At 39.4% G+C, this 16,899-nt stretch overlaps 1 protein-coding gene across 1 annotated transcript in view; it reads right to left on the reverse strand.

The window, feature by feature from the left end:
• LOC107838895 (calcineurin-binding protein 1) overlaps window positions 1-16,899 on the reverse strand; it is a 52,701-nt gene that overhangs the window by 9,961 nt on the left and 25,841 nt on the right. The window contains exons 12-14 of the mRNA XM_016682141.2: window positions 2,582-2,739; window positions 2,318-2,510; window positions 1,337-1,725 (exon numbers count right to left, since the gene is read on the reverse strand). Of these exons, the coding sequence (XP_016537627.1) occupies window positions 1,337-1,725; window positions 2,318-2,510; window positions 2,582-2,739 (740 nt within the window). The remainder of the gene's footprint in view (window positions 1-1,336; window positions 1,726-2,317; window positions 2,511-2,581; window positions 2,740-16,899) is intronic.

The following is a 16,899-nucleotide window of genomic DNA, read 5'->3' on the forward strand; positions in this document are numbered from 1 at the left end:
GGGACGGGACGGGACGTTATTGGCTAAATGTGAACTCATTAAATCAAGTAACTGCTAAGAGAATTGAAATTTGGAGATATTGGCCAAATAGAACGTGTGTAATAATCAGGTTGCACTTCACATTGGATCAGATCCAGTGTTTCATGATAGGGACCAAGCACAAAATAATTGATAGTTATGCAGAAAAGATAATTTCAAGCTAAGTTGCACGGATTCGGGTGCGGATCTAGAGGTTGGATCCTTCCTGATCTAAATTTTATGATTCAGGGATATGGATCCAGCCATCCAGGTATGAATACGCGTGAGCGGATTCGGCTAAGAATAATTCAAATATCTAAAATTTAGAGTTACAAAACATAAACTATGAGATATTATGTAGAAAACTTGAGGAGAAAATATTGATGAAGAGAAGAATCCTGGAAGGAGATAAAAGGAAAGGTGTGACACAGAAATTTCTATATATGTATTTTATTTTCTTCAATTTCACCTTGCTTTTGTTTTGATTACAGAAATCATTGAACCTGTCCAAAATTTCTCCAGTCGATTTTGGTCAAAGTATCCAAAATTGGTTGACCAGATTGAGTACGGATCCCAGACCCACACCCATGTCGTGTCGAGATCTCAAGAGACATTGTCATAAGGTCCTTGAAATCAAATGATCAGCTTATGATATATACATCAAGTCCCTTACCCTTCTCAAAACAGGTTATTTATATAGAAACCTTAATACATATGATTCATATGTGCCAGCTTGAGGAGGAGTGTTAGGATCTTGTGAATATATAGTACATATCAATTACGATAAACCAAAATCAATTAGATTGATTTATTTCCGGTAATTTGTAATTTTGATTTCCTTTCCTTTCTTAGAACATGTAGACTGCACTACTTAAAACCCCAATAGCTTGAGGAAATAATTACGCAGTGTTTTTCTTAATCTTCTCTTGCTCGCTTCATTACTTACAATGTATGTTTTGGATGATCTGCGAGAAAGGAACAACAGAAAAAGACATGCATGGACATTCAAGCCTCTCTTCTTGCATTTTAACTTTTTGGTGGAAAGAAAATATCTTACTATATATACATGGATGGATATTTTGGAAGCTCAAGGTTGATGTTTCCAATAGCTTATGTCAACGTGATGGCAATCTTTTTACATCGTATGTTAAAAGCTGACGTCTTTGTGTGATGTTGAACACCAAGACTTTGATTCAATTAAAGACAGGCATTTCCTATATAAAGAGAGAACAATCTACAAGGAATCAGAAAAGTTTGTCATAGTGGTTTCTCGATGTTCTAAATGATAGGACAGGAAAAAGAAAAAGGAAATGCATACCTCCCCTTTTTAACGGTACTGTCAATCTCCCACATGTTTATTGTGAATGAAGAACGAGATGACTTAAAGCAAAAGGAAAGTTCATCCATTGCCTTCTGTAGATCCATATTCCCACCTCTTCGATACAGGCCTTGAGCAAGCATATATCTAGCCTTATGAAAATGCTTCAGGTCTCCTTCCACACAGATTTCAAGTGCAGAAAGGCAATCATTGTACAGCATCTGCCACACCCTTTCCAAATGTGAATCCCCTTTTACATCATTGTCAGAGTACGCAGTGGGAGTTCTATCGTCAGAGCATGTCGATTCTGAGATTGATGGGCAAACCTTACTGAGGCTATCCATCACGATGTCCTGAGTTGAGTGATTGAAACAGTACGCAGCAACAACCTAAAATGCATCCAGGCACTTACTAAGTCAACAACAGTCCCAACACATGGAAAATAACCACTTGAAAAAGGTAATTATTTCCAAGTCTGACCAGAGAAGGGGCATACAGACTAAAAGTATGCAGAAGAAACCATTAGTTTAGACATGCTAAGTTCTCCCTCTCCCAGATGCAATGGTCAAGTTATAATTTGAGAACTCTTTCAACTGTGAAGAAAAAAGGAGAACTCCCATATGCTGCTGAAATTCATGAACTTATATGGGCTGCCGATTAGAGAAGCGTATTATATAATACGCAAACCTCAATTCCAAGCGGGCTATGTTTAAAAGTTAAAACAATCCAGTGAAACTATTTTTGTTGCGCTTGTATACATATTTTTTTGAAATGTGGCTTTACTGAGCATGTGTCTCCCAAATTTACATACAACTGGGATAGATTAGGTCTATGGAAACCCAAAAGAGCTAAAATTAAATTAGCTATCTCCGCGACTATCAATACACACCTGTTCGTATCATAGCTCACTTACATGTGTAACCATCTCAATAAAAGAGGAAATGGGAAGGAGTTAAAGTGAGTTTCAGAAATGCACCAAACCTTCAAGGCCTCCTCATTTTGTTTCTTACATGTGCAAAGTAACTTCAACCGTGAAGCATGCATCCTATAGAATGAATCCACAGCAGATGGATTCAAAGCAATAGCTTTAGCATAAAATGAAAATGACGTCTCTTTTGAGTGTCCAAGCTTCTCAGAGAGTTTTCCCAGATAAAATGCATGAGACCAATCTTCTCTGAAATTACATGCTAGGTTACATTAGATGAAGAACTAATCAAGGGAAACGGAGTCAACAGACGGACTTACTTGTGCGCGAAGGCCTTCTGAAAGTGTCTCATTGAGTTTTGACAGAACATCATCCATGCTGAATCTTTGGCTGGCACAACATATCTTTGGTCATAGATTGGTACTACATTCTGAATACCATCATAATATACTAATGCCAATAACTCATGTATCTCAGCCTGAAAGAAGCCGAAGCAATCACATGTAGACAGTGAGAATGAAATGCGCTAACGCCCCCTTGACTCCAACAAGAACTTCTTGTGATAAGGTAATAAATCATTATCTATATCAACCTACTATAAAAGCACGAATACTAATGTTGGTCGACAAGAATATCCTAGAACAATTAATTTAACATTTGATAAAATTGTAATAATATAGACTTTGACTTCACTTGAAATTTCAACTACTATTCTAAAATGGAATGCCATTGAAGAATCCCAATACGCAACAGAAACTTTATGCACTTTGGGATATAAATTGTATTTGGTCTAAAAGTCCGATCATGGCTTTCAATATTTGTTTATATAAGTCTAAAGAATCTCCAAACCTGGTTATTACGAGAAAAGCATGTTTCCACGGCATCTATAGTTGGAAGAATTGAGAAGTGGCGTCCAGATAATTTTTGAAGCTAGCTATACATGTTAATATCTTAAGAGTTCCAAATTCTTGTGTCGAGTTTCCCAACTAATTGGCTCTTCTAATTGCTCTTAAAATTATTTCTATCTTCTGCGACTAAATTCATATGTTTCAAGGTAATTAATCAACTGGATTTCTGGGTAGAGATGATTGTTTTCACTCTTGGTTAGATTGTTTGCTGCCGATTGAAGATCCTTTATGGAGCTTCCTCCAACTTTAGGACTATGCATAACATCTAGGATTCAAGAATTTCAATTAAAATTCAGCCTACTTGAATCTGGTCCATAAATTGAAATCCACCCTTAATCAAATTTAAGTATGGTAATTCTATTAGAAATACATCTCTCTTGTGTTAACCACATTTACAAAAAAGATATTTAGAATTTTGAAATTCATTGAAAGAACTGCAATTGACATAATTTCACCTACATTAAACTCTCTAATTGAATGTACTTAATGATTCCCTGATCGTAATGGAAACTTTTTGCTAGATGAGTTTCAACTTAAGTGGAATAACTTCTGGCTACTTCTGACTTTTACAACAACATAACCCAGTGTATTCCCACCTAGTGGGGTCTGGGGAGGGTAGAGTGTACGCAGACCATACCACTACCTCAAATGAAGTAGAGAGGTTGTTTTCGATAGACCCCCGGCTTAGAACCAATAACAGTATAGCAAACACAAATCATAAATGCATATAAACTTGTACAGGCAAAATAAACTAACAACGCTAGGCACAAGATAATACTAGAGCCACAAGATAATACTACAACAACAACAACAAACCCAGTGTATTCCCACCTAGTGGGGTCGGCTAAGATGTACGCAGTTCATACCACTACTTCAGGAGAAGTAGAAAGGTTGTTTCCGATAGACCCCCGGCTCAAGACAAAGAGTAATAAACAAATACTTAATAAAGCATGGAAGCCACAAGATACTACTAAAAACTATATATTTGAAACCATAGACAACACTCAACCCACGAACAAGAAACTTAAGAAACAAATAAAGAATGCCCCCCTACTATTACCGACGCACTCCAACCCCCTAACCCTCTAAGCTAATCCTCATCCTCCACACCTTTCTATCAAGGGTCATGTCCTCCGTAAGCTGTAACTGCTCCATATCATGCCTAATCACCTCCCTCCAATATTTCTTCGACCCACCTCTGCCCCGCCTAAAATCATCCATAGCCAGTGCCTCACACCTCCGCACTGGAGCATCAGAACCCTTCCTCATCACGTGCCCGAACCAACGTAACCTCACTTCTCGCATCTTGTCCTCCACCGAAGCCACTCCCACCTCCTCCCGAATAATCTCATTCCTTACCCTATCTTTCCTGGTATGACCACACATCCATCGCAACATCCTCATCTCCGCCACCTTTAACTTTTAGATGTGGGAGCTCTTAACTGACCAACACTCTGCTCCATACAACATAGTCGGTCGGACTGTCACTTTGTCGAACTACCTTTAAGCCTCGGGGGCACCTTCTTATCACACAAAACACCCAAAGCGAGCTTCCATTTCAACCACCCTACCCCAATACGATGTGTGACATCCTCGTCAATCTCCCCATTGCCTTGAATCATAGACCTCAGATACTTGAAACTCTCCTCTTCTGAATGGCCTTACAGTCCAGCTTCACAGTCACGGCCGCCTCTTGCGACAGATCGCTAAACTTACACTCCAAGTACTCCGTCTTGGTCCTGCTCAAACGAAATCCTTTAGACTCAAGGGTCTGTGTCCAAATCTCCAACTTATCATTAACTCCTCCCCGAGTCTCGTTAATCAATACCACATCATCAGCAAATAGCATACACTAAGGCCCCCCCCCCCCCCCGAATATGTCGCGTCAAAACATCCATCATCAAGGCAAATAAAAAGGGGCTAAGAGTCGATCCCTAGTGCAACCCTATCAAAACCGGAAAGTGCTCCAAATCTCCACCTAACGTCCTCACACAAGTCTTCGCGCCATCATACATGCCCTGAATTGACCTAACATACGCCACGGGCACCCCTCTAGCCTCCAAGCACCTCCACAGAATTTCCCTGGGAACTCTGTTAATGTCTTCTCAAAATCAATAAACACCATGTGCAAGTCCTACTTCTAACTTTTCTTTTTAAAAAAATTACATCATTTGATCAAAAAGCAAAATAAAGAACCTGAGTCCACAATTCACTTGAAAACGCAACTTACATTATACAGTCACCTCATTTTTCTGTTAGATAACGATATTGAATAGCTTGGAACATATGTTGGGGACATGAGGCACAACAAGCAATCTTTTTTCTGTTAAATTTCATAATATTGATATTTTATGCAATGTTCCTGTTGTGGTGTGATATAGAAGTTTGACCAAATAATTTTAGGATTTTTTTCAAACTTCTTTAGTAGCAATAACAAAGAAAATGAATCAATACGGCTATGTTTAATTAAAAAATACGAATAGCCATCATAAAATAGATTAAATATTGTTTGCAAGTTCGTGGATATAAAATTTTATGTTGAAAGAAAATAAAATAGTTGAAAATATTTCTAATGCCTATAAAAATTTCTACTCGTTTGTAAGAATATTTAATTATTTATTCTTAAAATTATGTTGATAGAAAAAATAGAATATAATATTTTTTAAAAAAAAAACTAAGTCCTCTCGTCCTTATCTGTTGTTTTTTTCTAACTTAAGGGTAGTTTTACGCAGTGAAATTTTATACGTAGCCCGATGCACTAAAGCTCCTGCTATACACAGGGTCTGGAAAAGGGCCGGACCACAAGGGTCTATTGTACATAGCCTTATTTTGCACTTTTGCCTTGGAAACAACCTCAGACAGAAATGTAAGATAAGGCTACGTACAACAAACCTTTGTGGTCAGCACCCAAGGATGTGGACTAGTGGTTAATGAAGTGGGTTGAAAACTTGTTGTCTCAGGTTCAAATCCCACGAGACAAAAAACACTAGGTGATTCTTCCCATCTGTCCTAGCCTCAGTGGACAGCATTACTTGGTATCTGTTGCACGTATGAGGTCATAGGTATCCCGTGAATTTAGTCGAAATGCGAGAAAGCTTGCCCAAACACCATTGTTATCCCAAAAAAAATAGAACATTATGGTCTGGCCTTTTCGTAGGGCATAGCAAGAGCTTTAGTGCATTGGGATGCATACAGAAATTTCGCTACGTAAAACTACCATGAGGTCAACAAACAAAAGACAGAGACGAGAGGACTTATTTTTTAAAAAAAATGCTATATCCTACTTTTTCTAATCAACATAATTTAAAAAAAAAATAATTAAATATTGTTATGCCTAAAAACGGACTGATATTCTCTTTTTGTTACGAATTTTTAACACATTTATATTTGTAACTGATGATAACAAATATATGGATATACACTCTTTTGTGGTGGGGTTCTTCCTCGGACTCTGCGCATAGCGGAAAGTCGGAAACTTTAGTGCACCGGGCTGCCTTCTTTTTTTATACACTCTTTTATTCAAGCAATAATAAATGTATGGATATGCAATCTTATACTGTAGTAACTATGAGAAATATAAGAGAAAAATATTATTGAATTGTTGTAATTACCAATATTACATTGAGACCCTATTTATAGACATTACATTCCAATCTTTTTTCTAATAGGACACTACATTAAAATCCTTTTCCAAGTAGGATTTTATATATTATTCTTATTCCTACTCATATTCTAACACTCCCCCTCAAGTTGGTGCATAGAAAACATATGTACCAAACTTGTTATGAATATAACTAATATGAGAATCGGTGAGGGATTTGGTGAAGATATCTGCAAGAAAACTGATAAGGACTGCTTTGGACGTCTGGGAAACCTCAATTGAAACGGAACAAACCGAAAAAATGATCCGAAAAGTAGTAAATATGGTGAAAATTGCCGAAAACTGGTATAAAATATACGGGTCATCTCGAAATCAAGAGACGAGTAAATCTTGAACATGAAAGTCACCGAAAACTTAGCCGAAACATGCTCACACACCGGATTATTTGATTTGATGGCTGAAAAGTGACTACAATCTGAGGAAAAAAAAAGTATATGGGTAGGGTCGGAATGATAACACGACTACTGAAAAAGAGAAATATATGTAAGTTCGGAATGACGGCACGACCCTATTGAGAAATAGAAATTATATGAGTAGGGTTGGAATGACGGCACGATCCTATTGGAAAAGAGAAATTATATGGGCAGGGTCGGAATGATGGCACAAACCTACTGAAAAAAATCTGAGGAGTCACCGGAAAGACTTACGGAACTATGTAAATTAAATCTGAGGAGTCACCAAAAAGATGCATGGTGCTATGCAACTCAGATATGAGACAGTAGTCCGGAAAGTGCACGGTGCTACGCAAATCAGATATGAGAAAATAGTCACCGAAAAGAAGTACAGTGCTAAGAAAAATAGATATGAAAAAGTAGTCACCAGACAGATGCATGGTGCTACGCAAAGATATGAGAAAATAGTCACTAGAAAGATACACAGTGAGTCAGTGACCCAACTTTTGCTAACATAATCATTGGCCAAACGGTCGGCATATATGGATTATAGCCGCCCGCCGACAGCAGAAACTCTTTAATTCTTTACCAAGATCGTGGAAGCTCTGATACCATGTGAGAAATATAAGAGAAAAATATTATTGAATTGTTGTAACTATAATATTACATTGAAACCCTATTTATAGACACTGCATTCCAATCCTTTTCCTGATAAGACACCACATTACAATTCTTTTCCAAGTAGGATTTTATATGTTATTCCTATTCTTACTCATATTCTAACAGTAAAATTTTTGTACTTCATAAAACAAATGTAGTGTAATTAAAAATAATATTACCTAACTTTTTCTTGCAATGATCGGGATTTACGGGGAATAACGTAAAATGCACGTTTATATAAGCACAAATATTAAAATGCTAGCTAAACGTTGAACAACAAAAAACATCCTTGAAATATTGACCAACTTTTATGCCTTCTAAAAACTAAATCACTCTTGCAAACATACAGTTTTATTTAGAACAAAACCATGATTACAATACTTTCAATTCTTGAAACTACAACTGCACTTAAACTTTGAGTTCGACATATATATTGCCTCGGACACTTAACTTTGAAACTAGAGTAGTCACCTAATTTTACTCACACGAGTATTTCTTTTGATTAAAAGCACCTTTACTGAATCTTTTACGGAACACAACCATCTTGTGTGTGTTCTTGCAAGAGAAGATATGTTATAAGCCACCCAACAACATCAAAACTAGTGCCACCAAAGGTGCGTTTAAGCCCTGAAGCGGTGCTCAAAACATGTTGAGTGCTTTGCTTCACTTAATGTGCGCTTCAATGTTATCACCAAGATTCTAATGCATACTTTTCCTTGCCAACAAGCCTCTTTAGAAGAGACGACACTAAAAAATTGATACTTCACTTTATTGTAATCTTTTTCATATTTCTTTATTCATATATCTGTCATTCATGCTCATAGTTATTAGTTTGATAACATATACTCCTTCCATCCCATTTTATGTGGCGCTATTTGACGTAAAACAATGTTTAAAAAAAAAAAGGAAACTTTTGAAACTGTGGTCTAAAATCCTTGGATATTTGTGTGATTGTAAATCATTGCATTAAGGGTAAAAGGGGAATTTCAAAGTTAAATTATTTCTAATTATAGTAAAGTGACATTCTTTTTGGACGGACTAAAAAGAAAAAGGTGTCACATAAAATAGGACGAAGGGAGTTAGGTTTGCTAGTTAGATTTTCCTATTTATTGCTTCCATAAAGTAGAAGTTAAATCTCATGCTATTCGGAATAGGTATCCCCTATACACAGGGGTAGATTTTGTTATTTTTCAGCCATGATTAATATTATTTGGGAGGTTTCTCATCTTTTACACTTTTGAGTGTGGTGAATATAGATTTATCTTGCAAATCTACGAGAAACAATCTTTAGGAGGTAAGATTAATTCTTAACTTGATATCTTTGGTTTCTATTAAAGTAAATTAAAGAAGGTAACTCATTTTTTCTGAATTATTTGTTTCTAATTTCTTTGAGGGGTCTTTTAATCTAAGTTCTTGAATTAATTCTATTAATATTGTTGGTTGATAGAGGATTTCAAGGAAGATATTCATCATGTCTTAAGATTTGATCCTCTAAGATCTTAGGATAATAGAAATCTAGAATATCATATCTATGATTCTTTCCCTTTATGTATGTGAGAATTAATAGAGGAAAATATTATTGAATTATGTGTTTACATAATTACATCAAGACCCTATTTATAGACACTATAGTACAATCCTTTTTCATGTAGGATTTTTACATACTATTCCTATTTCTACTCATATTCTAATACTCCCCCTCAAGCTGGCGCATACAAATTATATGTACCTAGCTTGTTACAAATGTAATTAATAAGAGGACCGGTGAGGGACTTGGTGAAGATATCTGCAAGTTGATCACTTGACTTCACAAATTTTGTAACAATATCTCTTGAGAGTATCTTTTCTCTGACAAAGTGACAATCAATCTCTATATGTTTAGTCCTCTCATGAAACACTGAATTTGATGCGATATGAACGGTTCCTTGATTATCACACACAAGTTTCATCTTACCGATTTCTCCAAATTTTAATTCTCTCAGCAACTGTTTGATCCAAACTAGCTCACAAGTTGCTACAACCATTGCTCAATATTCTGCTTCCGCACTATATCGAGCAACCACACTGTGTTTCTTAATCTTCCAAGACACCAAATTAGTTCCTACTAAAACACAATATCCGAAAGTTGAACGTCTATCAGAGGGTGATCCTGCCCAATCAGCATCTGTGTATCCAATGATATGCTCGTGACCTCGATCCTCAAAGAGTAGTCCTTTACCTGGAGCTGACTTTATATATAGCAGAATACGAACAACTGCATCCCAATGACTATCACAGGGGCAAGTCATAAACTTACAACACTCACAAGAAAGGATATGCCAGGTCTTGCCACGATGAGATAATTCAACTTTCCTACCAACCGCATATACCTTTCAAGATCACTGAGTGGCTCCCCCTGTCCTGGTAAAAGTTTAGCATTTGGATCCATAGGAGTGTCAATGGGTCTACATCCCATCATTCATGTCTCCTCAAAAATGTCTAAGGCATACTTGCGTTGAGAAATAACAATACCTAATATGGATCGAGCAACCTCAATACCTAAAAAATATTTCAGTCTGCCGAGTTCTTTGTTCTGAAAATGCTGAAAGAAATGTTGCTTCAATTAGTGATACCAACTTCATCATCGCCGATGATAATGATATCATCAACATAAACCACCAGATAAATACACAGATTTGGTTGAGAATGTCAACAAAACACTGAGTGATCAGCACCACTACAAATCACGCCAAACTGTTGAATTACTCTGCTGAATTTTCCAAACCAAGCTCGAAGGGACTGTTTCAGACCATAAAGTGACCTACGCAATGACATACAAGGCTACTAGACTCCCCCTAAGCAACAAAACCAGGTAGTTGCTCCATATAGACTTCTTCCTCAAGATCACCATACAGAAAAGCATTCTTACTATCCAACTTATAAAGAGGCCAATGACGAATGGCAGCAATGGATAGGAAAAGGCGGACAGATGCTATTTTATCCACTGGAGAGAAAGTGTCACTGTAATCAAGCCAAAATATTTGCGTGTATCCTTTGGCAACAAGGCGAGCCTTAAGCCGATCAACCTGACCGTCTGGACCAATTTTGACTGCATAAATCAAACGGCAACCAGCAGTAGATTTACCTGCAGGAAGGGAAACAAGCTCCCAAGTACCACTCGCATGTAAAGCAGACATCTCATCCATCATAGCCTGCTTCCACCCTGAATGATAAAGTGTTTCACCTATAGTCTTAGGGATGAAAATAGAGGACAAAGGTAATACAAAAGCATAATGGAGTGATGATAAACAATGATAACTCAAGAAAGTATAATGTGGGTTAGCATTACGGGTGGAACGCATACCTTTTTGAAGTGCAACGAATTGGCTAGGAGAAGGCAAGTCCGCAGTAGGAGCAGTGTCCGACGACGCATGACATGGATCATCAGGGACTAATGGTGGACGCACACGACGATGATATGCCAGAAGTGGTGGCACTGCAGCTGGAGACGTAGAAGTAACTGTTGATTCCTCAAAGGTTGGTTCAGGTAAGTCTGGAGATACGGGTAAGACCAAGGATGGTGCGAGTAAGACTGGAGATACGGGTAAAATCTCAGAGATATCAGGATGATCAAAAGATATATCGTAAGGTTGAGATTCAAAAAAAAGTGACATCGACGGACATAAAGTAGTGACGAAGATCCGGTGAATAACAACAATACCCTTTTTGAACTCGAGAGTAACCAAGGAAGACATATTTAAGAGCATGAGGAGCTAATTTATCTTATCCAGCGGCTAAGTTATGAACAAAGCATGTGCTCACAAAGACACAAGGGGGGATAGAGTAGAGATATGACTGTGGAAACAATATAGAATGGGGAACCTTATTCTGAATGGAAGACGATGGCATTCTATTAATTAGATAACAAGATGTGAGGACTGCATCGTCCCAAAAATGTCGCGGAACATGGGATTCAATGAGAAGAGTGCAAGCAGTATCAAGAAGCTGCCTATTTTTTCTTTTTGCTATACCATTCTGCTGAGGAGTGTACGGACAAAACGTCTGGTGAACAATTCCTTGATGAGTCATGAACTCCTGAAACTGAGAGGATAAGTATTCTAAGGCATTATCACTGCGAAAAGTACGAATAGAAACACCAAATTGAGTTTGTATTTCAGCACAAAAACTTTTGAGTCTAGAAAATATCTCAGAACGATCTTTCATTAAGAAAACCCAAGTACATCTTGAAAAATCATCAATGAAACTAACAAAATAACGAAAACCTAAAATTGAACTGACTCTACTAGGACCCCAAACATCAGAATGAACTAATGAGAAAATAGACTCTGAATGACTCAATACTATGTGAGAAAGTAACACGGGTGTGTTTCCCAAGTCCACATGACTCACAATCTAATGTGGATAAACTAGACTAACTAGGCACCATCTTTTGTAGATTTGGATAGACTCGGATGTCCCAAACGTTTGTGAATTAGGTCTGGAGGGTCTGTAACGGAGTATGCTGTGAAGGAATTTGAAGAGATAAGAAGGTAAAGGCCTTGTGATTCATGTCTTGCGCCAATCGTCTGTCCCGTACTGCGGTCCTGCATTAGAAAAGAGTCGTCAAAAAAAGTTATGCTACAATGAAGGACACGTGTCAAACGACCAACAGATGCAAGATTAAAAGGACAACCAGGGACTTAAAGAACATAGTCTAGAGGGACAGAAGGTAGGGGTTTGGCTTGTCCAACTCCTTTTGGTTGTGTTCGGATCCCATTGGCTTAAGTAATAGCCGGAAGAGACTGTGAATAAATAATATCAGACAAAAGTGATTTGTTACCAGAAATATGGTCAGAAGCACCTGAGTCCACAACCCATAATCCAAGAGTACTAAACTGTGAAACACAAGCAAAAGGATTACCAGCAACAGAAGCATCAGGCTGGGCAACCGAGGCTACTTGTGGAGATGTATGCTTACTTGCTTGATACTGAAGGAACTCATCATATTCTGTTTGGGCAATATGAACATTATAGGATGGTCGATTAGGTTGTGGAGATATCTGCTTACTTTCTCGATTCTGAAAGAACTCATTATATTCCTTTACAGCAATAGGATCATAACTGGGTGGTGGACCATGCAAACTATGGCATATATCCTAAGTGTGCCCAACTTTATGACAATAACTACACCTCGATCGAGATTTTTTAGAACGACCTCCACCTCGCCGATTTTCCATAGGCTGATATGTTCGTTAAGAGTCAACAGCGGTGATAAAATTACTTTGTGACTGGGAGGCGCGACAAGACGAAGCAGACGAGAGAATAACTTATCAATTGTAGGAACCGTGCTAAAATCTGATCACGTACAGCATCATGGACAGTAGAAAGTCCAGCAAGGGTAAGAACTAAAAACAACATTTGTCTGCGCTCTTGTTGTTTTTCCACATCCGCAATGACGGGCATCAATGTATCAAATTCTTCCATGATTGCTTGTACTTGTCTCAAGTAAGTAGACATATCGAATTCTTGTTTCTTCAAGTTGGTCATTCAAGATATCACATCATAAAAACGAGATATATCATTAGTGTACAAAGCACGAACCTTTTCCCAAACTAAATTACAAGTCTGGAAAAGACGAAACAAGGGCATCAACTTGGAATCAATAGATCGCCATAAGAGACTACAGAATTGAGCTTCAACTTTCCCCCATTGTTCTTTAGCTTTCGCATCTTCCGCGCTAGATTTTTCCTTTTCATTTACCACACTAGCCTTGTTCGTTAAGTGATCTTGGACACCTTGACCTTAGCACCACAACTCAACCGAGGAAGCCCAGGCTAAATAATTTGAACTTCCCATTAAGTTCGGAAGTGATCATAGGACTTGAACTTCCGATTCCAGTAGTTTTGGGACCAAAAACATCATACCCAAAAGACATCTTGAAAATTTTAACTTGAAAACACCAAGAAACATGATCTGGATGTCTGAAAACTTGCAGAAAAGAAACAAAAATCTGATGTCACCGGATTAGGGTTCCGATGATCGGAATCTTCAAATATTGCCGGAATCGAAATAAAAAAGTAACTGGTCGAAGCGAAATGGATCGGCGACCCCAACAAAAAAGAACTCAAAAATTCGACCGAAAACGGGTTTACGCGCTGACGCGCGACCAAATCTCGCCAGAATTTCAGAATTCCGGCAGACGCATGTCGACGCGTGGTTGGTAGTTTTCCGGCGGTTTTGGTTGGATTTTTGTCGCTTGATCTTCCCGATCCTTTTGATGGTGTTGTATTTTTCATAAAACCCACAAAATAAAAATAAAAAAAAGACACAAATCAGTCACCGAAATTGACACACAGTGACTGAGTTTTCTTTTCTAAAATTTCTCACCAACTCTCTGATACCATGTGAGAATTAATGGAGAAAAATATTATTAAATTGTTTGTTTACATAATTACATCGAGACCCTATTTATAGACACTATAGTACAATTCTTTTTCAAGTAGTATTTTTATATACTATTCCTATTTCTACTCATATTCTAATAATGTCCAATATATGATTTTGTAAAATCCCATATTTCATGAGATTAGGTGATTCTACTCCACAATATCCTATGTATATAAAGCCATGTATATGACAAAAAAACATATGAATGAAATTATTCAATCATCTTTTTCCACAAGGCATCACTTTTCGGAGCGCGATAGCCAGGACCCAGATTGACTTTTTGTTGCTTAGGAAAGGGGAAAGGGCGTTGTGTAAGGACTGTAAAGTCATCCCGAGTGAGAATCTCTCGACCCAACATAGGCTTTTGATTATGGATTTGGGTATAAAGAAGAATAGAAAGAGGAGGAGTAAGGAGTGTAGACCGAGAATTAAGTGGGGCGGCTTGACGTCAGTGAATGCGTGGGAGATAGGGGAGAGGTTGGCGGGCAAGGGGGTGTGGGAGTGTAGGAGGGACGTGGATAGTATGTGGGACAGGGCGGCAAGGTGCATCAGGGAGAATGCAAGGGAGGTGTTGGGTGTTTCTAGGGGCCGGGCCGGTCACCATCGGGGGGATTGGTGGTGGAATGAAGAGGTGGAGAAGAAAGTGGAGACCAAGAAAGAGGCGTATGCTAAGTTGGTGGAAAGTAAGGACGAAGAAGAGAAGCGGGTAAACAGGAAAGAGTACAAGCTAGCGAGGAAGGAGGCGAAGTCAGCGGTCACGGCAGCTAAGACGGCCGCTTTTGAGAGCTTGTATGCAGGGTTACAGGGGAAAGGAGGGGAGAAAAAGTTGTTTAGACTCGCTAAGGCTAGGGAGAGGAAGGGTCGTGACCTCGATCAGGTGAGGTGCATTAAGGGGGAGGACGGTAGAGTGTTGGTGGAGGACGGCCACATAAAGAAGAGATGGCAGTCGTACTTTCATAGGCTCTTGAATGACGAGGGGGACAGAGCTATTGTGTTAGGGGAACTGGAGCACTCAGAGGAGTGTCGGGATTTTAGCTATTGTAGACGTTTTAAGGTAGAAGAGGTTAGACAGGCAGTCCGCAGGATGCGTAGGGGTAGGGCGACGGGGCCGGATGAGATACCGGTGGAGTTTTGGAAGTTCGTTGGAGAGGCTGGTGTAAGGTGGTTGACTGGATTGTTTAATGAAATTTTCAGGACGGCAAAGATGCCCGAGGCGTGGAGGTGGAGTACCATGATCCCTCTCTATAAGAATAAGGGAGACATTCAGAGTTGTAATAACTATAGGGGGATTAAGTTATTGAGTCACTCTATGAAGATCTGGGAGAGAGTGGTCGAGGTGAGGCTGAGACGGATAGTGTCTATCTCGGAAAACCAGTTCGGATTTATGCCCGGCCGCTCGACGACGGAGGCAATCCACCTGGTACGGAGGTTGGCGGAGTAGTATAGGGAAAGGAAGAAGGATCTGCACATGGTGTTTATCGACCTGGAAAAGGCTTACGACAAAGTCCCCAGGGAGGTGCTTTGGAGATGCTTGGAGGTGAGGGGAGTACCGCAGGCATATATCAGAGTAATTAAGGATATGTATGAGGGAGCGAAAACCCAGGTGAGGACGGCGGGAGGAGACTCAGAGCATTTCACTGTCCGGACAGGATTGTCCGGACAGGATTGCATCAGGGATCTACTCTTAGTCCCTTTTTGTTTGCGTTAGTAATGGATGTGTTGACGCGGCGTATTCAAGGGGAGGTGCCGTGGTGTATGCTCTTTGCAGACGATGTAGTTCTGATAGATGAGACTCGAGGGGGTGTAAATGACAAATTAGAGATGTGGAGGCAAACTCTTGAGTCTAAAGGGTTCAGGGTGAGCAGAAGCAAGACAGAGTATGTGGAATGTAAGTTTAATGACGTGAGGCGGGAGAACGAGGTAGTAGTGAAGCTGGAAGCACAGGAGGTATGTAAGAGGGATAAGTTCAAGTATCTCGGGTCCGTGATCCAGAGTAACGGTGAGATTGACGAGGATGTCTCGCACCGTATTGGGGCGGGATGGATGAAGTGGAAACTCGCGTCGGGGGTGCTGTGTGATAAGAAGGTGCCGCCCAAGCTTAAAGGCAAATTCTATAGGGTGGTAGTCCGTCCGGCCTTGCTGTATGGAGCGGAGTGTTGGCCAGTTAAGAACTCCCACATCCAAAAAATGAAGGTGGCAGAAATGCGGATGTTGCGCTGGATGTGTGGACTGACTCGAGGGGATAGAGTTCGGAATGAGACTATCCGGGAGAAGGTTGGTGTGACTTCAGTGGAGTGTAAGATGCGGGAAGCACGATTGAGATGGTTCGGACACGTGAAGAGGAGGGGCATGGATGCCCCGGTCCGTAGGTGTGAGAGGCTAGCGTTGGATGGTTTTAGGCGGGGTAGGGGTAGGCCGAAGAAGTACTGGGGTGAGGTGATTAGGCGGGACATGGAACAGTTACAGCTCACCGAGGACATGACCCTAGATAGGAAGGTCTGGAAGACGCAAATTACGGCAGAAGAGTAGGGCCAGATTGGGTCGCTAGTGTAGGGAATTACTTGGTGGGGGTTTTTTTATTTTTTTATTTT

The sequence above is a fragment of the Capsicum annuum genome, chromosome 8 (genome assembly GCF_002878395.1).
Source record: "Capsicum annuum cultivar UCD-10X-F1 chromosome 8, UCD10Xv1.1, whole genome shotgun sequence".
NCBI lineage: Eukaryota > Viridiplantae > Streptophyta > Magnoliopsida > Solanales > Solanaceae > Capsicum > Capsicum annuum.